This window comes from Asterias amurensis, chromosome 10, assembly GCF_032118995.1.
Source record: "Asterias amurensis chromosome 10, ASM3211899v1".
NCBI classification, from domain to species: Eukaryota; Metazoa; Echinodermata; class Asteroidea; order Forcipulatida; family Asteriidae; genus Asterias; species Asterias amurensis.
Window position 1 is genome coordinate 7,551,900 of NC_092657.1, and position 23,727 is coordinate 7,575,626.

The 23,727-nt window shown below is 38.0% G+C and overlaps 1 protein-coding gene across 1 annotated transcript; it reads left to right on the forward strand.

The window, feature by feature from the left end:
* The first annotated feature begins 148 nt into the window (after positions 1 to 148).
* LOC139942974 (leucine-rich repeat-containing protein 72-like) lies at positions 149 to 18,468 on the forward strand. The gene is made up of 7 exons (XM_071939793.1): positions 149 to 242; positions 6,177 to 6,250; positions 7,543 to 7,669; positions 11,098 to 11,236; positions 12,592 to 12,681; positions 13,919 to 14,111; positions 14,762 to 18,468. The coding sequence occupies exons 1-7, from the start codon at positions 174 to 176 to the stop codon at positions 14,919 to 14,921; spliced, it is 852 nt and encodes a 283-aa protein (XP_071795894.1). The 5' UTR covers positions 149 to 173; the 3' UTR covers positions 14,922 to 18,468.
* The last annotated feature ends 5,259 nt before the right edge of the window (positions 18,469 to 23,727 follow it).

Sequence of the window (23,727 nt, forward strand, 5' to 3'; positions counted from 1 at the left end):
CTCCTAGGAGTGCCGCCCCCACCCTCCCCCTCCCCTTATGGCTAGGGGTTTGTGTCCGCCAGGGGAATGTGGCAACTGCGACTTGTCCACACGTCTAATGTATATGTAATAGTGAGCTAGGCAGGGTTAATCCTAAAGAGGGCGCTATTTCAGGCCGGGCCGATTGTCACAAAATGTCGATACATAAATTGGCCGTTTTTCAAGATGAAAAGAGCATTGGGAATGCTGTTTCCGCCGACACGGTAATTATTAGTGGGCACTCTTAAATGAATTCGATAAAATGTTTCCCTGATTCATGTACTGATGCTAATACATGTGCACTGCATTTTTAAAACCCAACTGGATAGTGATTAACATTATAAAATTATAAATTAGTTTTCTACCTCCACACATACCACAAAACACTTGTAAAGTGACGTTGTTGTTTACGTTACTAAGGGCCAGTTCACTCCGTCGTCTCTCCATGGGCGCTTTATGGCAATTAGGCTACAGTTGGCTACAGTAGTTAGCTGCGGCTTTTCTAAAGATGGTGCTTTTGAGACTATTGTATTGTAATCCTGGTGTCATATGGGTTTCCACTTCCAGTAAAGCAGTAGGATACAGGGAAAATGTTCACAATCTAACTATTTGTTTGTTTTAAAATCATCTCTACTAACCAAGCCAAGCAACCTTTATCGTAGGACTCTTGAGGTCCTGTTTTCAAGGTGTCCCTACTGGCTCTACTGGTTATTTGCACTTGTATTACAAGTGCAATTAACCAGTTGTAAATGCAAACAGTTTTGTATTTTAGGCATTTCTACAAGGTACAAAAATATGTCATAATGTTGAGGCCATATAAAAAATATTGACCACCGAAAAAGTTTCATCAAACACTATTTCAATTCACAAATCACGATGATCAAATCATGTGACTGAACATTCTGCTGAGCATTCTGGGGAAAAAATACAGAGGCTTAAAGAAGCCATAGGCCCTACATGTGCCTTATATTATTTTCATTTTTGTTGTTATATTGTTTATTTAACCCTCGTATCAATATTATAAATATTAAAATTTAAACATTAGCTTGGTGATTCAATTATCACTTATTATTTTTATGCTTTATTATAAATATTAAAGCCATTATACACGTTCGGTACAGGGGGAAAAAAAGGTCACAGATTTACAAGTAATTAACAGGGTTTACAGAATAAGGTCATGGTGAAAGACTTCTCTTGAAGTATTGTTCCATGAAATGCATTACTTTTTGAGAAAACATTAAAACAATATCAATGCTCGATAGCGAGAATTACGGATTTATTTTAAACACATCTCATGACACGGCGAAACGTGCGGAAACAAAGAGTGGGTTTTCCCGTTATTTTCTCCCGATTCCGATGACCGATTGAGCCTAAATTTTCACAGGTTTGTTATTTTATAATATAAGTTGTGATACACAAAGTGTGGGCCTTTGGTCAATACTGTTTACCGGAAGTATAATGGCTTTCAGGGGAAATTATTTTATAATTAAAAAAAAATAGGATTTAAAAACCAATAACTATTCACACTTTTTGTTTAATTTTTTTTATTTTTTATTTTTGCAAATTACCATGGTAATTTTTAAAATGTCATAAAAAATATTGTGAACAAAATGAGCTGACAACTGCTGGCTATAGAGTCATACACAGAGTCTCACGGAACACTTGCAGTCACTGCAGATATTTCTTCCACGTATGGCTTCACCGGGAAACCATTCTTTCTCGTTTGCCTTGAAAACAGGAAAAACTCAAAACAAATGGGACCAGTTGAAGTCATTGAAGATCGGTGTGTGGTGTGAAAATTTCAATGTCCATCAAGTTTTAATTTATGTTTGCATACTTCATATAAACAAAATGAAGATAATTAGGGCATCGGTTGATATATGGCATCATTATTTTTTTCCCAATTCAAAGAAAAAGGCATATATACATGTACCGTAAAAACTGGTAAGAGGAGGATATAGGATAGATAGAAGCAAGACACTTTGACTTTGCACTTTATCGTGTTGAAATCTTAGTTAAAAGTTTAGTTTTGGTCTTAATTTGCGAGAGATATTCCACCATTTACAGTGGTACATGTAACGCAATATATGGAAAGGTTTGCAGTAACACTAACACCATGTCTAGATTAAACAGCATGCAGCATCAGACTTGGTGATCAGTCAGAAGAGTCCACTTTCTCCAGAAGACGATCAGAGTATATTTATATCCTGGTGTCACTGTGGGTTTTTAGTAGAATGGAATAACAGGAAATTTGTTTACAATCAAAAACTAATAATTTATATATTTTTTTAAATCATCTATCCAACCTTTTTACGATGACACTTGCACTTCATCAGGTGTTGAAACCTTAAAAGTTTTGGTCTTAGGTTGTGAGAGATAGGGGAGATGCAGGAGAGTTGAGCCGGATAACTTTCCGTATCACGCCACCACTTTTTCACTAATTTTTACAAAAAAGGATATCTCATTGAGGTCAATTAGATCTGTATTATTTCATTTTGTATGATAAAGTGGTGGCGCCATGATACGGAAAGTTGACCCACCCCCCAAATCACCACTATCCCATAGAGTGGTTGAGTCCATCTGCCCTATGTTGGTAGTGTACATGTATACCAAACTGTCTTTTTGGCTACAACAGAGAATGTGAGAGATAGGCCTAAGTGCTGAAAGTGGGCAGTATCTAAATTCCACTAAAAAGTGAATTTTGGAAATAAGACCCTTTCTATTACTTACGTGTTTAGCGATGAAATTAGTGATAATGTGTCTAAAGCCTAAATATTGTTGTTTATTATGGTAATTTTAATTGGATCTCATTCGATGGTTAGAAATCAAAATCAAGTCACATACATACATGTAGGAGAGTTGAGCGATTGGGAGAGTTGAACATAGGAAATAGCCACGTGATAAAATATAATTTTTCAGAATTCATTAAAAAAGTTGTCGGGAATAGTTTTAAAATGCCAGTTTGGATCAAAGTATTATAACAATTATGAGTTTCACTTTTACCATGGATAAACCAATTTCAGAAAATTATTTTCTGATTTCCAAAGTCCCATTGATTATTGTGGTGGTTCAACTTACCCACACTGGTGGCTCAACTTACCCATAGTCCTGGAGAGTTGAGCCACTTCGCCCTTTTCTTTTTAAGCATCTCCCATGAATAAACAATAGCAGTTGGTTCAATTATTATGTTATACTAAGTAAGTCAACACACTTTAAAAGCTTTACTTAAAGCATTTAGTTAGGGGATCCTGCAGTTCATCTCTGCAGAATGATGCAAAATGTAAAAAATGGCATGTCCCAACTCTTCCGCCTATCTCCCCCCTAAATGCATGCACGACATTTTAGAGCGACGTCATATGTTTTCATTACTTTTTGGTTGGTATTTTATTGAATATTTGGAAGCTAGTATGGACTATGGCGTGCGAAATAAATCATAAATCTCATTCTATTAGGCCCTAATCATACATTTTTGTGATATAAGACCTACATTGTATGGCTACTTGATTAGAATCCTGATATCACAAGCCATGACAGTACAACACCTTCATCCCCCATTAAGCACAAACACTTTAAAACATTCTGTTTTTCCCCATTTCAGACCAGCTATGTTTGGTTTCAGGAGATAAGAAACCCACTGCTATTTTTCTCTTTAAAGTGTATTTATTACGTTTATCATAATTTATTAGTCTGCAATTTGTTAGTCTGCAAATATTTCTTTTCACCTAAAATATTGTATTTTTCAAAAAATTGACACGCCAGAATCCCAGATACTTGGGATTCTGTGGCGTGCCAATATGGGACACAAAAAAAAAAAAAATAGCCTATTTTGGTTGAAAATAAAAAAGAAATAAAATCTTTGATTAACTGCAGACTTTATCAAATTTTTGATAAACGTAGTTAATAATATGTCTACATTAAAGACAAGTATAGGGGTTTCTTCTTAGCCTTCTTCCTTGAAAAGTGCAGCCTTCAAACAGTTGAAAATGTATGCACTGCATGTGAGCGCATGGGTTGATATAGGCAACAGGAATTTGTGTCAGGTGCAGATAGAATTATGTGCGAGTAAATCTGGAGATGAGGTCACTTGATCAGCACAAACAAAACCACTGATCCTGAACTAAAAATCCGCTTTGTGTACGATCGCCTGAAGAAAAAAAATTGAGATCCAGATTTGCGTCCGGGTATTTTTTGATCTCTGATCGGTCTCCTAATACCACGTAAACTTGATTTCAATCTGAGAGTGCTGTAATTTCTCTGCATCAGCCACACGGAATTCCCCAATAGATTTGCTATCACGCTCCAACTTCCTTAATCAGGACAAAAAAAACGCACGATCACAGACTAAAGTCTAAACACCACGCTGATTGTCAAAATGTAGTCAGGATGCCCTGCGACACAGAGAAAAATGCGCGTGAAATGCCGTTGCAAAATAGCCGACATCTGGGTACCAGTCGCTGCACACTACATATAAAAAGGTCTATATAGCGCATTGAAACGGTGGTTTGTGTCTTGAAGTTTTTTCTGAAGAATTTGGAGAATTTTGTCCCCGCAGCGCCCCGGACAAAACTGCGTGTGGAAAACCCTGTGCTAATTGACGCAGGTGAAACTATAAATAATAAATACATGTATATAAATAAGGGAATAAAAGGGTAGCGATGAGTTCTTTAACGGCCATTTAAACAGGCAGGGTCGTAATTGCCAGGTGATTAAAGGCCTGAGCTGAAGGCGAGGGCCTTTATCGCACGGCAACGACCCTGCAAGGTTTTAAACGGCTGTTAAAGAACGAGTCACTACTCTTTTATTCCCATTCATAAATGCCTTTTTGGTTAAAGGCGTGATAAAGTAAGAAACTGTGTAAAACTTATCCGTTTCCGACGTGCTTGAGCTCTGTATGTCCGTGTGTTGCACTGTTATGACTGAGACGCCTATTTCCGACAGTTTCCAGATTCCTTCGTGCGCGTATATTCTTGGTGCAAGACGTTTTCGTTTTCCTTTCACACACAGCGCGGCCAACTCGCCGACAGCGCCCGCATCGCCCATATCAAGAAGCGTCTTGCACTAAGACTAACCGGTTTTAAACAGAGTCCAGCTGGTCATTATCAACCGTTTAAACACCCCCACGTGACGCACTCTCCGCCAATAGGAATAGCGAAACTGTCTGAGTTATTTATGAATACCTTATTAAATAAAACGAAAATGCAAATTATTAAACACTTTGAGGGAGACTTAGACTCTAGAGTGAACCATATCAGTCAAATTAAAACAACTTTAAATGCAAAACGAGGTACAGCAATATTACGAGCAATAACTGGGAACTGATCTAGGGTGAAACTTAAACATTAAACACTTGAAAGACAAATCCAGCATTAACTCACAACAGCGAAATTACTTATAATAAACTTACAGTAGTTGCCGGGAGATTGAACTCTTTATCATCCATACACATGGGCATCATTCTTCAGTATTCTGGGGCTTACTGCAGCCTTCTGGGGCTTACTGCGGCATTGTGGGGCCAGGGGGTGCTGTAGACATTACATAAACCAATAATAAATATAGGCCTATGCAAAGCAAGGGGGATAGACAATACATAAACTGACAATAAATGCGAAGCAAGGGGGATTAATTTGTTTACTACCAAACAATTCCAAGCAATGGTACAGATACTAAATATAATGAGTAGCAATAAAATGAATCTAACAAGAAATTAACTCCGAAGCTGTGAGCCTAAGGGGACCGAGTGTTGGGAGTAGGTTCAACGGCCATTAAATAACAGGAACAACAAGAAAACAACATCGTGCCAAATTTACCAAATGAAGATGTGTTTATAATATCAAGAAAGTTTATGCTTAAAACTACATAGTTGTAAACAAGATGGTTATTTATGGGAGATGATTAAAAAAAAATACTCCAACTGAATTCAATGGAAACAGGAACAGAAATGACCCAACAGTCCTCGCTACATGAAACAGCTAAGCAGCCAACGCCCACTACATGTACGTCGTCACCCGATGCATACAGGGCATTCCAGGAGAACTTAATACAAAGTGAATTCTGGAAAAGCAGTGATTATAATAACTAAAGGGGACAGGACAAAACTAGGAATACCGAAGAATTATACACAAAAACAGAAAGAATGTTTTTTTTATGTTTAATTGTAGCTGGTTAAACTGGAGATGGAGGCTAATGGGATGAGGAAAAATCTTGATGTGACGCAGCTTTTTCTTGCACACAAGTAAGTGATTCTTTCTTTCCTTGATCTTTAACGAAGGAAACAAATGACTAAACCTAAAGAAATGTTGTCTGAGCAATAATACCTCGACAGTATTGTCATTTCAACTCCAAAAATTACATGGCTAAAATAAAATTAATTTGTGCCTTTAGGAAAAAAAAGATGTCTGTGATAATTTTAAAAGGTCTTGGTATTGAACTGGTGTGTGGTCTTGGGTTACAGAAGCCTCCTATTATTTAGATCGATAAGGTCAAATGATGAGAAGAGCACTGGCTTGCTGGGCGTTGGTGATGGAAAAAAAACAATTGAAACTCCTGGGTATACATGAATGCTGTACACATTGAGTGTACTGTGCACAAGTTATACCCACAATGGTTTATTGTTTATGCATTTATTAAAAAGATAGATTTTAAATTTGCATTGGGAGAATAAATGAATGGACACATTAAAAAGGTCGTGCCCATTTCATTCTAGCTGTGCTGGTAAGCATCCATGATAATGCACATGGGGTGACTATCATTCCCAATGTGAACCAGATGGAGTTTTGAATTCAACACTTTGTGGACAAGCTTGCCCATATCTTGCGTTGGCCACTGTTTTTCGTCTGGTTCAGGCAACGTCTATAAAGATTTACATGTCTGGAACAGTGCACGTTGGCTTAAGCCGTATTCGCATAATTGGACTTAAAATGGTTAACTTACCGCCGCATATTGCTAACTTACGGACATTAAGTCCAAGTGGGAACAGTCGGTAACTTACCGGGCTGGTAAGTAACCACCACGACACTGTTAACTAAACAGGCTGATTTGAGCCGCGGTAACTTAACGATGTTAACTTACAAGGACAAGAACTCCAATGCAAATGTGCCAATCCGGTAACTTAACAATACTGTCATGTGACTTACTTCGCGCGCAATACGCGCTGCTGCGAACATTTCCGGTTAAAAGCATAGCTGCGTTTCCACTGCGTACACAGCGTGCGGAGCCCTAGCCTGAGCCGGAGCCCAAGCCGAGGTTTGAGAAAGGCCCCTGTTAATCTACTGGACACAAATTAATCCAAGTGCGAACAGCTCTTAACTTACCAGGAAGTTACCAGACCCAAAAGTCCAATGCAAAAACGGCTTGTCTGCTGCAACCTACATGTACATGTAGTGTCCCCAAAAATCTCCCGTCTGTAATGTCATGTAGGTTTTGTTTGGCTGTGGCCTAGAGTTTAGATTTGTTTGTTTTGTCAGCAAATTTATTATAGTCAGGAAACAGATTTTAACAAAGTATGATTTGTGTACAATTACACAGGAACCTTGAAACAGTTTGTAGTTTTGGAAGCTTCAAGCATCTGAATGAATTGTGGTTGAATGGCAACAGACTTCGACATGTTACCTGTTTGAAAGACAACCTCAGAATTTCTCATCTCTTCCTACAGGTGAATTGTCATGTTGTATAGTATTTAAACTTGATAACTTCTACACATATTTACTGGCAATTACATGTAGGTAGGCCTAACTAGTGTACATCTATTCCCCTGAGGGACTTTGGGTGACCAGAAGAGGAAAGTATGCTCCCACTTCTGGTCACTCACAGGTCCGAGTTGTATTAGACGCGTACATGTAGACTAGTTACCGAATTATGCCAGTCAATATGTGTTTTATAAGAAATAATATTGTTTTTTAGTTCAATTTGAATTTTTCTCAGGAGTTTCATCGGCTAAACACTAAAAAGTAAAAAAAATTGTTTTACATAAACTACCCATGCATGAAGAATTTCAGAAATTGATGATGTACAGTGTAGAGGCTCTAAAGGGACAGGTGACCAAAAGGGTAGTGGTAACATTATTTTGTACCCTCTATTAAAAATTTTATAAATTTTTATTTCCCCCGAAAACACTTATTTGAGGGAACAAAAAAAAGCAAACTTGATCAGACTTTGCTATCAATATTACCAGCAGTGTTTGAAGATTATACCCATTCTTAGTGAAATAACAAATCCCGCTAGAGACTCACTTCTAGCATAGAGTCTTTCTTACAATTTTACCTTAGAACAGTGCTCTTTCCATTGCAATGTGTACACACCACTCATAATTGATGTCGCATAAATTTATCTGAAAAGAATACCGTCATTGGGCTATTTGGCAACTCAACAGCAAGCGTTGTTGAGTTGTGGTCAAAATTGTTTTTGTATTTATTTATCAAACATTGTTATGGGATGTAGTCAGGTGGCTTAGCGTAAAATATCAAGGTTACCGTTACACGGCGGACAAAAGCACCATTTTTGGCACAGGGCTGATTTATGTAAATCACAAAATTTCGAAATGACCGCCTACATAACAAAATATCACCTTTTTAATTTTATTTTTTATTTTTTTATTTTTATTTTTTTAAGTTTTGTTTGAGGGGAAGACTTCTGGTTGCAGGTTAAATGTGAATATAAAACAATCATGAATCATCTGAATATCTAGATAAAACACAATTTTTAAACAAACAAACAAACGGTACTATCTCACACCACAGAGACTTCAATGAGTTCTCATTTTTTTTCAAGTATAGGGACTGTTAAGTCTAATAAAAAACATACGGTGTACACAGTTATACCACCTTTCTGGAAAGGAAAACCACACTCTTTCCCGACAGCTGCTAGGCCTATAATGTACCAGCCATAATTTTAAAGACGGTGCCAGATTGTATACGTGTTATGTTTCCACTCGAGAGGTGCTTAGATGGGTAGAGCATTCAAAAAACAAAAAACTCTCCTATTCTTTGAGAAGTCCCCACTCCTGCTATGATCAAGCATGCAATGGATGTTGAGAGACAAACTGTAAAATGTCTTAGTCCATGACAAATCCAGTCAATACTTTGACCAACCTGTGTTCACCCTGCGAGAGTAAGCATGCTACAACACACATGTACATGTAGGTGGTCTGCTAACAGAAAAGGCACTTTGGAATAATCTTGGGGATGTCTCTGCTTGAAGTTTATTGCCGGACCGGACGACATTTTTCTAAGAGGTAGCATTATCTGGTGTGGCTGACTTGTATCTGAAGGCATCCCTCACACTAACTCGATAGGCAAGCCCACAATATCACTCTCCTGTCTCTGCACATCTCCATGAGTGAGGATTTCATGCTCAGTGAGGCCCCAAAGATAAAGAGTCTGCCACAGCTTGAAGAAACAATAATATGCAGAGGAGAAACCATACTTTCATGTACTTGGACCCGATCATGAGACAAAAACCTCATTCTCATCTTCATCGGGGCTCACAGAGAGAATCCTCCCCTCTTCATGTATATTGATTGTCTTGCATGAACTCACACTGCGGTTCTTTGCCTTGAACCATGTAAACTACTCACGGAGGATGCCTGCTGTCCGCATCAGAGATGAACTCCTTGCCTTATCAATGATAAGTTTGAGAAGTTTTTCACTTGGTCCTTTCCAAGACAACCCACAATTAATTCTCTGTGATCCCTATGATCAAGCTCATGAGCAGAAGAACAAGATTGTAAAAGATTCAGGTGGAGCGTTTGGGCTCACAGAAAACCTGTTGTTTTTATTAGTGATGGATGCTCTCAGGATCAGATACTGGCTGCTGAACCAACTTCAAGAAGAATGCCTTCTCAAAAATGTTAGAGATATCCCGGAGAACTTCCAGCAGAATGATCAGGGCCTCCCAACAGCGGAGATCTCCCAGCCACAGATTTTCAGCCTCTCAAATGCCATCAGATGAATGGGCAATCCTCATTGGATTATTTTTCAGGTCGCATGTGCATAGATGAATCAATGGTAGCTGAATTATGCACCTTGTGGGCTCGGATACAGGCAGAGAAAGATAACTTTGTCAAGAATGTATATATACATGATGTGCGCAACCACTAATGTCCATGATCGGGGGATGATCGACCTCCCGCTCCACCACAAAACCAGAAGAAAACAATAAATATATAAAAAAAAATTTTTACAATAGTTGGCACTTTACAAACAATTGTTATTGTTATTGTTATTGTTATTGTTAGTGTTAGTGTTAGTGTTAGTGTTAGTGTTAGTGTTAGTGTTAGTGTTAGTGTTAGTGTTAGTGTTAGTGTTAGTGTTAGTGTTAGTGTTAGTGTTAGTGTTAGTGTTAGTGTTAGTGTTAGTGTTAGTGTTAGTGTTAGTGTTAGTGTTAGTGTTAGTGTTAGTGTTAGTGTTAGTGTTATTGTTATTGTTATTGTTATTGTTATTGTTATTGTCATTGTTATTGTTATTGTTATTATTATCGTTTTTAACAAATATATTATATCCTGTAAATGGGGGTTATAATCTGTGTATGGTGAGCATTATGATTATGTGAAACTAAAAACTGATAGGCCAGAAACCCCCTGTCATCAGGATGTTTGGATCCGCCCCCAAGAGGGTGAGATTTGATCGGGTTAAACTAGGGGGGGGTGGGGGTGGTGATTGAAAGTTGAGTATCTGCGATATTTAAAAAGCAAAAAAACGCTTTAGTACTCCTATATTGTCCAACTACCTTTAAGTCACTTATTTAGCATCCACCCTGAGGTTTTTATGACTCCCAGCACTCAAGAAAAGATATATTTTGTCATATTTGGCGGCCATTTTGAAATTTTCTGATTTACATAAAATAAAATAAAAATTCCGGAGGGCTCCTCGGCTAATATTTTTTAATAGACCCTTAGGAAGCCCTGTTCCTAAAATGGTGCTTTTGTCCGCCGTGTAACGGTAGTTTCGCTAAGCCACCTGACTAATGTCAGCTGTATTTCTGTATTAATTTGTAAATACATTTCACCAAATATTACTTCTTCCTTGTTCTCTTTAACTTCTCAAACATTTCTCTAACATAAAATGTATGTTTTTTATTTGATAGGATAATGAGTTAGTGAGCATTAGTGGGACAATTGGTCATCTTAGCTGTCTCCAGGTTCTGATGCTTCATAACAACCAGCTCTCTAAACTTGAAGAGACTGTTAATGAAATGAAGAAGATGCAAGCTCTACACACACTAAGTAACTATACAAATGTTGACTTTATCACGTGTAGAATATCATGTGTAGAAATCTGCCTTGATCCCTATAGCACATTCTAGCGCATTCCCAAGCCATTGACCCATGCCAATTACTCTAGAACAACATAGGCCTATTAATCCATCAAATCATACCTTACAATGTGTTTTGAGCTGTTCCACCACTCAAACCTGAATATAATTCTCTCTTTTGTACTCTTAAGTCACCTGGAAGCGGTATTTTGTCAAAATAAAGCTTTTGTCACTAAGATGTGTTTTGATGAGTGGAACGTAAATAAACATTTAACTAAGGTTCTAAAAAATTAGTTCTTATTTTATTTACAAATTTAAGAGTAGGTTCCGACCCAAGAGGGCGCTGTTCGTGACGTCAATCGAGGCACGATATTTAAAGAGAAAATGTGTAGTCTGGCCCTGTACACTCTGGATACCTGATCGGTATGATGCTTACGTACAGAACTACGGTCACAGAGCAGACTGCACGCACTGTATGGCTGCTGTGCGGACGGTCCATCCGGATTACGGATTACCCAGCACAGTGAATCGCATGCAGTGCCAACACAAGATAGTGACGCTTGACCCAAGCTAAAAACATGCCCTCAAACTTGAAACAATACCAAATTTTTTTCACGTTAGGCAAATGTGTGGTGTATTCCGAATTCAAAGCACGACGGCTTGAAGTGTTCGCTTCACAGCGCTGAAAAAGACGACGGACGGACCACTATTGGTCTTTGTGAGTCTGACTTTCGCGGCCCACAACCACCTATACTTGGGATCTGCAGGAAATAGATGCCATCTTTAGTTGTTTTGCTGCATCCAGCAGCACTACACCTGGTCAGCATTGTCGGAAAAATGCAAGAAAAAAAATTATTTTTTTAAATGTACAAACTCACAACTTAGACTTACATGTACTTTGCACGTGTGTTTACTCTACGCATTGCACGCAAATTCGAGAGGGGCTCTATGTTTGATCGAGGCAAGGTCTGCCTCGATTGACGTCACAAAAGGGGTAGGTGGAGTCGCCCCCCCCAAACAACTTTATCTATTTTTTAAACATATAAATCGTGACAAACGATTACTAAAAAAATTGTTTTACTGTTCATAAACATACCTTATGTTTGAAACAAACAAATTCTATTTCCAGGTGAATTTAAATGGGAGTGCTTTAAAGTATTTATACAGTCTCTAGAAAACTAGTGAAAAAAAGGGACTCAAACGACATGACTACACTCCTTTCAAATAAAGTTATCCGTTGTGTGACAACTAATTGAACATCAGGTGCTTAACAAACCTACTACATAAATGGGACCATCTTTCTATCATGTGTGTCTTTTGTTACAGATTTATACCACAATCCTGTTGCCCAAGAGTATGACTATCGTCTGTTTGTTATCTTCAATATTCCAACACTCAAGTTGCTTGACAGAGAAGGTACATTTTTGTGATTGATTTGGATTTTTAAGGGATTCAAGGCAAACTTGGTGTCAGTTTATGTCATAACTTATGATTGAAAATAGTATTGCTACATCTGACCTGGATAAGGTACACGTAAACATGTATTGTATAGTTTGTATGATGTATGTGGAAAAGATATTCTAAAAAGAACTGAACTGAACTGAAATTATAATTAATATTCATAACTCAGACAGTTTTGCTATTCCTATTGGTGGAGAGCGCGTCACGTGGGTGTGTATAAACCTTTGTTTATGACCGGTAAAAAGTGTTTATTCATCGACTGGTCAGTTATAGGGACAGGGCTTACTCCAACATAGCACCAAGACTCTGGAACTCACTTCCGGATTACCTCAGACAAATACACAACATCACTCTCTTCCAGCAGAAACTCAAAACACACTTATTCTTGCTTGCTTTCCAACATCTTGACAAAACTTGACCGGCGCCTTTGAATGTTTCTCCTTTTAAGTAAAGTGCGCCTTATAAATGCTGTAGTTTATTATTATTTATGGACGTGACACGCGACCTTGCACCTGCTCTTATAAGTTTCTTCATTCCTATTGGTCGAGAGCAACGGCTGAAACAGTTGTGCCACAATACGCGATACGGGCGACGCGCACAGCATTCCCCTATAAGGAATTGTTTACCCGGGTGGCGGAGGGCTTTACCATTTCATAGCTGGAGGGGTGTTGTGTTGAAAGAAATCATTTAACAATTATAATTTTTGCATTTGTTTTACTTTTTGACCAAAAAGTGATGATGTTTTTGACCAAAAAGGTATTTATGAATGGGAATCAATGAGTGTTGAATCGGTTTTCAACTAGTGGTTTAAACCTGCCGAGGCCTGGTTCTTAATAATTTACCTCGACTTCATCTCGGTAAAATTATCAAGAACCAGGCCTCGTTGGGATTAAACCACTAGTTGAAAACCTCTTCACCACATATTGATTCCCTTAATTAATTCCCTTGGAGAGGAAGTCCTCAATTAAATTTTCTGTTAAATATTGTTTTGTTTTAGCAGAAACAACCAAATTTTTGCACCTCAATTTAAGGGTCCGAAAAACAGCAAACAGACATTGTAAAAGTTTTGTACATGTAGTTTGCTATGCCAGAAACAACAGTTTTCAAGCAGTAAATGCAATTTTGTGTTTTTCTTATGGATCGTTTAAACCATGAAATTTATTTACTTGCATGTAACTATTGTTCTTTGTAGAGGTTCATGGATGCGAGACTAGTGAAGCTGAACGCCACTTTAAACCTGATAAGAAACAAGCAAAAGATAGTGTAGCATTTGGAAGAAGGTCTAAGTCTGCAGTCACAGATGCAGTAGGGTCCATGAATGCTTCAAAAGCCAAAATCCACACCACACTGGCAGGAGATTCTATCACTCAAAGAGACATTGAAAAGTAAATACATGAATCTTATTCTTTCCTTTATCTATTTTTTCTTTTTCCCCCCACAATAATGATGGCAAATGGGCCAACTTAATAGACCCTTCGCATGAAATATGGAAATTTCACATAGCGCGTGCGCACTAACGTTTTGGTTGGCAAAATGAGGGAACATCGCGCTGTTTTGTACACGACTAATGGCTGCGTGACGCAGACGCGATCGCGCAACTGCTCTGTGCACAAATCTATGGCGTTTGCCAACCAACAGGGTCTGTACGCATGCATGAATGTAATGAGCATATTTCATGGGAAGGGTCCATTCACTTTGTTAGGTCATGCCTTTAGGGTCTGTTGCCTTCAGTAAAGACTCCAGTAAACTGCTAGGGCCATATGCTTGTGGTGCCTCCGTCATCTACAGAAGTCCCACAGTGGGTCATGCCGTCATGGTAAAATATTCATGTACAAGTTGGCACAAGTTGGCATGAGTAGTACAAAGTGACCTGTTTCTGTAAGTGGCAATGTCTTTTACAGTTATCGTGCAGATAATTACATCAATAACAGAAACACAAAACTACAGAACATAATTAATATAAAGCCTTTAGAGTTTTTAAACAACAAGTATGTTTATTCTCCCAATATGATTTGTTGTTTTATATACCAAACAGTTCTGAACAGCTGTCGGATATTAAAGGTGGAAGAAGGAGGTCAGCTATGCAGTATTCTCACTTTGACTGGTCCAAAGTTCCGCTGGCGCAAGAAAGAAGGACAAACAAAACATTTGACGCTTCATCAAAGGCACAAATTGTCACGGTACGATTTAGATGAGGGACATTAGTACAGAAATTTTTTTTTGTTGACCACAGATAATTAAACCTGAAAAACTCTGCTTTTGTTCATTATCGACCGCTGCAGTCCATGATTTTGTTTCCCTGCAATATTAAGCAATTTATGGAGAGGTTTTTATGCATTTATAGAAACATTGGACTGAACATTTTGAGTAGTTGATGTTTGTAAAGAAAGCAATTATGATCAGATTGCGAAGGCTGAAACACATGTTGCAGCATGAAATTAAGCTCACGATGTTATTTGAAACATGTGTAGATGTTGTGATAAAACACAATGTTTTCTTGCTGTGCATGGTTGGTTTAAATTTATATCAAGTTTCGGGTACTTAAAAGGTACAAATTTAACAAAATATATTTTACTAAAGCATTCCCACCCCCCCCCCCCCTAAGAATTATTTTTGCAATTAAACATTTCCAATAATACAAAATACAATAGACAATTTATTCTATTACATTTTGGGAAATTCTAAAGATGTTTCTAAAGTACTGCAGCAGACACATCAAGGCTTGTTTTCCATGAGGAATCTTATAGGGAATCTAAAGGAATGTACAGTTGACTCCCGGTACTACTAGCTCGCGTATTACTGGTTACAAGTTTTTTTGCCTGTCCCAAAATGCCCCATGCATATTTGAATGCATTAAAATATAGATTATAGGAGCACGGTTCATGTAGTAGCGAGAACACAGTAATTTGGGCGGCATGTTACGAATAAAACGTTTAAAACCCTTTTATAACGAGAGCACTACAAATTTTAAAAACAAAGGAAATACCTTTACCGCCTGACAGTCGTTATTCATGGCTTATTAATAGAGGTGCCAACGATGATGGACGCTATCAATAGCAATACTTATTCCAAACTGTAGTCATGAGTCAGCAAGCAAGGTTGGTAATTCCAAACTCCGGACAATGGGGGTAGGAGGCCTGCATCGTTCAAATAATGGAGCAGATTCCATACTTATTAGTCAGCATTCATCAATTCATGTGAAATGTTTAGAAAAGATACTGATCCATTGAGTTGCATGATACGCATTTTCAGAAGAAAAAAACACAACACCGCAACTTTAAAACTAGTTGCGTGGTCAATATTAAACGCAACAGCAAGATTTTCCTTGGTATCTCGCTTTAGCAATGAGCCATCTAGAATTACACTGGTGGTTACCAATGAAAACCATGACTCTATTTATTGACAATAGCCTGCATCCAAAGTTTTGCACGGAAACTTCACTAAACAAGAACGCAAGTTAAAATCTCACACATCTCACAAAGTGGCTTTCTAGAAAGTGTTGCATCAGAGGTCGTTTTCTCTGATTGTTATTTTTTGCTGGTATAGCAGTGTGTGCTACTTTGTGAAAACAATGACAAGTAAAGGAGTCACATATGGGAGACGATTGGCCAAATTCATAAATACTAGCAATTACTTATAAGCACAGGCACCGAGCAAAAGCAAAAGCAATTGCTTACAAATATATAAATTGCTTTGACTAATTGCTTTTTCTCAAGCTAGCCCAGCAATGCTTGTGGGTTCTTAATAAAGCGCTATTCATGTTTGAATTTAGCCATGCGTAAATGTGGAGTTTAATAAGTAGAAGCAGTATTGCTTGTCCCACACAATTTCCAAAATGGCTGTACAGAGTGATGGTCAAACTGTTGTCAAATGTCATCAATAAGTGAGTGCAGTTCTGGTCAAAATTACCCCAAAACGTCCTGTGCTATTAGACAAATCTCAACTACCAAGTAGCAAGAAAATGGATGCCAAAGCAACTAGAAATGATTTGATCAATTTTTGTTGTTTTCGTCATTCTATCTTTATACTAAAGTCCCATCCAGCATTTGCAGTGGAATCTGTATTCCACAGAAATACAAAGCAGTAGCATCACTGTATAACTTGAGCAACGTTAATCATGGGATTACAAATAACATTGTTATACCTCGGTAACAAACTGTGAAGATTGATTGGTTGAGAACCAATCACGTGACGTGCAACAAATACGCATGATGCATGGCTCGGGGGTCGGGTAACATGAAAAGTGATGTACACCGGTGTAAATCACCTTGATCGTTCCCAGTGTTGGCTTTCCAGGGATGGTTGTGTACGAAATACTCGCGAGTTCGAGGGAACAGTGAGGAATTGTTTCTTGTTCATCTGCTTAATTAAACAATGAATACTCCGTCGTAATAATGTTTGAGGATGACAACAGAATTTCGAGAAGAGGCATAACAATGTGACAGAGGTATAACAAAACAATTATTGCACTGGTTTTGTACACCCTCAGTGGCAAATGTCACCCTCTGCATCGCCTCAGGTGTCATTTGCCCTCTTCGGGTGTACAAAACGCCATGGACCCCGTCACATTGTGCAACAATTGTATATTGTTGACACACACATGTACCATTCTTTAAACAAAAACACTGACGCAGGAGATCTGCACATTTCATAAAAATGTATTAGGCTTTTGGGGTATTTATTTCTTGTTTCCAAACATAACCTTTTTATATTTGGGGTGGGCGGGAGGGGTTAGTTGACCAAATAAATTTAAACAAATACAAAGAAAGTAACAAATCTAGTTGTCAGAAGAAAATACTGAGAGTAATAAGTTTATATATTTATTGTTATCACTACAATTAAGCAAAACAAGTCTCAGGCATGTGATGATTATTTTATTAATAGGGAGGTTTAGCTGCACAATACACGAGCAGGTACATGTTAGTGAACGTGAAAGTCAGAAAATCTCACATTTTTAGCATACACAAAGTCACAATTTTTCAGGTACGTATGTGCAGACGTCATACGTGGACATGAAATAAGCCCAAAGTGGTGACGTCACCTAGAAACAACACACCTTCACGCATTTGTTCAGGTAACGTGCAGCGAAACCTCCCTGTTAGATTATGTTTTTGCAAAATTACTTCTGTTATAACAGCTGTAGAGCAATAAGAAAACTTTATGGCTGCATAGTATGAATGTGGCAACAGGCACTGAAAAGGAAAAGAGATCGAACACTTTGTTTTTCGAAACGAAACAATTTACGATAGGTTGGATTGGATATTACTTGTCAATGAATTCTTGGTTTGTACACCTTTAGGCTGAGCCCGGTAATTTTTAACGGGCATTAACATGATGAAATCTTCTCTGAATTGTTTGTAAAATCACGAACAAGTGAGATGTCTAGCTACATATACAATTTAGGGATCTTGTAACACTGCAAGCAATTGCTGAATAACACAAACAAAAGGTTGTTGTTACATGTATGTATACATATTTAGGCAATTGCTGGCATTTGATTGCAAGAAACATTTGATTTTTGCTTAAAAATAGAAACTTTTCCTCGTTAGCCACTGCTGATTTTTATGTATGAAGATGTAAGCAAAAGCCTAATCATATTGTTATATGAATGTAAGAAACTGTTAATAAAAAAAATTAAACGAACATTGAATGATGGCAGATGAATCCAGTAAGTTGCATCTACATTAAAATGCAAGTTTAATGTACAGTGTAAAAAAAGTATTAAATTCATATTCAAAAATATTCACTTTTACTTTGTCATCTTGATTTATGATGTAAGAGTGTTAAAAGGAATCACAAAACCAAACAACAATCTTTCCCCAATATTTGTATGGGATGTTCGTACATGTATCTGCTGAAATGTTAAGAAAAGTCCTGTAAAGACACTGGACACTATTGGTAATTGTCTAAGACCAGTCTTCTCACTTATTTGCATATGCATAAAATAACAAACTTGTGAAAATTTGCTGTCAATTGGTTGTCAATTGGTTGTCTAAAGTGCGAGATAATAATTAAAGAAACCAAACCCTTGTCACACAAAATTGTGTGCTTTCCGATGCTTGATTTCGAGACCTCAAAATCTAAAACTGAGGTCTTGAAATAAAAAAAATTGAAAATCACTTTTTTCTCAAAAACTACGTTACTTCAGAGGGAGCCGTTTCTCACAATGTTTTATATTATCAACAGCTCTCCATTACTCAATACCAAGTAAGGTTTTATGCTGACAATTATTTTGAGTAACTACCAATAGTGTCCACTGCCATTAACATATTTGCATGTTAACAATTGGTCATCAACCCTAAACCGTTAACCCTAACTGTAATCCAAACCCTTATCCGTACTCCTCCCCTTACCTAAACCCATCGTCATACCCAGAGGCGTTCCCTAACCTCGGCGGCCATGACCTTCGGTAGTCATTAATAATGGAAATAATAATAATGGAAATTTATATAGCGCCTATCCATGTAAACATGCTCCTGGGCGCTGAACAATTAATAGAAAACATATTGAAATCCATACAATTAAAACACCCATTAGAAAATACAGTAAACATATACATGCAGAAAACAATAAATGCAGAATTTGTACACAACCATCAATCAATGATTAAAAAACACCGAGAATAAACCCTAGTTAAAAAACTGGAATTGCTACAGAGAATACAAAAATATATGTACATGTACTTAGTTGTTTAAAAAAGCACGCTTAAAAAGATTAGTCTTAAGGCCAGCCTTGAATTTATCAACATTACTGGCTTCCCTAAGTTGCTTAGGAAGCTGGTTCCACAGTTCAGGGCCAATTACAGAGAACATCCTATCACCTGCAGAAACCAGCTTCGCTCTGGGGCAGATCAACAGAGTAACATCACTAGCAGAACGAGTAGATCTAACAACAGGTCTAGTAGCAACAAGATCTTACAGATACAAAGGGCAAAGACCATTTAAGCATTTAAAAATTAACAAGCACACCTTAAAAATAATCCGATACCTGACAGGAAGCCAATGTAACTGCATTAGAACTGGGGTGATATGCTCATACTTTTTGGTACAAGTAAGTAGCCTCGCAGCAGAGTTCTGAACTCGCTGTAAGGGGGCAAGAGTGGTGGCAGGGAGACCAGCTAGGATAGCATTGCAATAATCAATCCGGGATGTGACTAACATATGAATTATTTGCTCTGTACTACGACGACCTATAAACCTCTTAATCTTACTTATATTGTACAAGTGATACATGGCAATACGGGAGACAGACTTGATGTGAGATTGCATATTCATGTTTGTCAAATGTTACACCAAGAGTTTTGACCTCAGGCACAGGGTTAATGGAATGAAAGCCCACAGAAACATCTACTTTTGGTAATTTCTTCAAAGACGACGATGAACCAATAATCAGAACATCTGTCTTTTCATCGTTAAGTTTGAGATAGTTCAATGTCATCCAGTGTTTGATGTCCTCACAGCATGCTTCCAGTTGTTTTATTTTACTGTATACATCACTTTGAGTAAGGGTTGCAGAGATGTAGAGCTGAGTATCGTCAGCATAGAAATGGTGTCTGAGGTTGTGTCGACGGATGATGTCACTAAGTGATAGCAAATAAATGTTGAACAGAACGGGACCCAGCACCCATCCTTGTGGCACACCGAACTCAAGCGGATACGAGGCACCTTCAGATGAGCTGGTGATCTTAACTCTCTGGCAGCGGTCCGATAAGTATGATGAAAACCAGTCCAGGCTTCCCTGTGACAATCCTATTCGTGACTTTAATCTTTGCAGCAAAATGTTGTGATCGAGTGTGTCGAATGCTGCGCTGAGGTCAAGAAGAACAAGGATTGACACTTTTCCTTCATCTGTGCTCTGAAGTAGGTCATTCTGCACACGGACAAGTGCAGTTTCAGTGCCATGGAATCGTTTGTATGCAGACTGAAAATAATCATGAAGACGATGATGTGACATGTGGCTTGAAAGTTGCTGAGCAACGATTTTCTCCAGTACTTTCGAGTAGAACGGTAAATTTGTGACAGGTCTGTAGTTCTTCAGCAGCTCGACTTGTTCAGCCTTCATGTTGTGCATCTTTGGAATTGGCTTGACTGCTGCTGATTTTAATGTATTCGGGAAAACCCCTGTCGTAATTGAGGAGTTGACAATCGACGTCACTATAGGCGCGATCTCCGGAAGGCATGTCTTTAGAAGGCTAGTTGGTAGAGGGTCCAGATGAGAAGACTTCGGAGGGGACTTACGAATAGTCATCTCAATATGTGATTGTGAAACAGTCTCTCAGCGGAGTTCACAACCGACCGGAAGTTCAGAAGCTTGGTCATCGGCATTCCTTGGTTGACCGCTGATTTCACATCCGCTCCTAATCACCTTTATTTTCTCTTGAAAGAAGCGGCTGAAGCGGTTAGTGAGTTCCACTGGAGTTGTATGGGTGGGTAATACAGTAGCAGCTTTCCGATGCAAAAGCGAATCAATCACCCGGAAAATCTGACGCCAATCACCTCTGTTTTCATCTATTAAGTTCTGGTAGTTGTGTGATTCGGCCTCATTTATTATCATCACCACCTTGTTTCTTAGTAGCTTGTACATGTCTTTGTTGATGGTTAGTTGACTCTTGCGCCAGCGCTGTTCCAACTTTTTACGTTTCAGTTTCTCGATGTTAATTGAAGATGTAAACCAAGATGTATTTGGACGGAGTGTTAATGTTTTAGATTGCAAAGGTGCATGTTTCTCGAGAAGATCAGAGAGATGTTTATTGTAGGCATTGGCGAGAACATCCAGGTGCAGAGACTCATCTCCAATTTCTGAAAGAGGTGATTTCAAAATGTCATTAGAGCCATTGGACACTTTCGGTACAGAAAAAAAATTAAAAGTTCACAGATTTACAAATAATTTACAGGGTTTACAGAAGGTAATGGTGAAAGATTTCTCTTGAAATATTATTCCATGAAATGCTTTACTTTTTGAAAAAAACATTAAAACAATATCAATTCTCGATAGCGAGAATTACGGATTTATTTTAAACACATGTCATGACATGGCGAAGCGTGCGGAAACAAGGGTGGATTTTCCCGTTATTTTCTCCCGACTCCAATGACCGATTGAGCCTATATTTTCACAGGTTTGTTATTTTATATATAAGTTTTGATACACGAAGTATGGGCCTTGGACAATACTGAGCATCCTGAACAACTTTCCTGTGTGGAGTCATGCACAAGTCGCACAACTTTGGGAATTACTAGTGGGGCAAAAGTGACATCATAATTTGACCAAAAATCAGTGATTACCGCCAAAATATAACAGTGACGGAGTTCAAATTTTGCACCATCACACTCGGGTGGGGTATAAAGTATTTTAAAACTTATTCCACGGACGGGGAAAGACGGCCATCTTGGATGTTATAGTCAACTGTGCATATGTACATGCAATGACTATCTCTAACTGAGTTGGGGTGGTTCTGAAAAGAACGGTGGGTTTCAACTCAACGTTTCGATCGGTATGGACTCTGATGCTGCATATTAAAGTACGGTCTATAAAATCATCCTGATCCTTCTTTTAATCACTTTCCCTGTGTTTCATCTGACTTTAGCTTCCATGCATCATGGACCCCAGGGCTGTTGCAACTTGTTTTGTATCCAGTTGTTACTTTCTGGGGCGGTTGGCTATTCATTCGCAGTATTATTCTTGAAAAGTCATTGCTCTGTCACTGTATCGGAAAATGGCAATTTCATGCTCCTTCATTTCGCATATACATTGTACACGTGAAAAACAGTTTAATTTTATTGGAAGAGCAATAATCACAATTTATGACACAGGTTTATGATTCTGAGAAATTAATTGTTAATGGTATAACATGGGAGAGGGCAGGCATTAGGCTGCTTTTCTCGTAACTTTTTCTGTTAACCGCTCTGGGTTATTATCCTGAAATACAAAATCATCATTCTTAGAAAAGGAAAAGTTGGCACAATAATCTTTTCTCGTAACTTTCTCTTGTTAACCGCTCTGTGTGTTATTCTTTTAAGGTAAAAAAAAACCTGACAGGTCCCTCGAGCACCGATTACATCGAGCATCGGTAACATCAATCTTCTTTAAAATTACAAAACGGAGATATACCACAAATCTCAAAATGGCCTTTAGAAACTGATCTAAGACAGTCCCAATATAAATATAATATTTGTTAACTTGACTGATCTGTCCCTCAAGCATCGCCCGGTAAACTCAAACTCATTTGAAAAACTATTAAAAGGAGAGAATTAAATTACAACACAACTGTAAAAAGCTGGTTAAAAAACGCTCCTTAGTGACCATTTTTGGTTCTTAGGTCAATACACTCTAAGATAGCAACAATAGCATTTAAATATAATACATGGTTCAATGTGCGTTTAAATTAGGACAGCAATGTTTGCGATACTGAAAGTCTTTGCTCTAGATCATGTTTCAGAGTATTTATTTTTTGCGGCTGTGTCAGATCTCAACTTGCGGATACTGTACACTTTAGGTTCCTTGACCCCTATCTTTTTTTAGTGCGTTCAGAAAGATTTTTCTTGTGTACTAACAGCTTGTACGATTTAGTACTGGAGTGAAACAACGGAGAGAAAATCAATGCATCTTGCCCAAAACTAATACCACACCCTGACATGTATCCCTAAAGTAATGAAACCTAACTGGTGAATAATTGTCGGACGTAAACAACTGCATTGGTCCAATCCCTGATTATATCCGTCTTTGACCTCGGTATGAACAACTTTAAACCCTTTCCTTCTGCAAGTACAGAAATGTGACTGGCTTTCAACTGTGCCATTACGTTGTGTCTGATTATAACTGGTTATAAATGACCTGTAGCGTGAGGAAGAGAACAAACTCTGAACATAGTTGAGTGAATAGTTTACACAGGTGTGAAATAAAATCAAAAATGTACAAACGTACCTTTGAAAATTTGTTTAGAGCTTAAGATTGAATTATTTGTGTCTCCCCCCTTGGTATAATGCTGTTTGATCTTCAATGTAA

Coding starts and splice junctions, on each gene's coding strand:
- LOC139942974 (XM_071939793.1), top strand. CDS start 174: ATGTCGATACATAAATTGGCCGTTTTTCAAGATGAAAAGAGCATTGGG. Junction 11,237..12,591: donor GCAAGCTCTACACACACTAA/GTAACTATACAA, acceptor CTTTTGTTACAG/ATTTATACCACAATCCTGTT. Junction 12,682..13,918: donor CAAGTTGCTTGACAGAGAAG/GTACATTTTTGT, acceptor TGTTCTTTGTAG/AGGTTCATGGATGCGAGACT.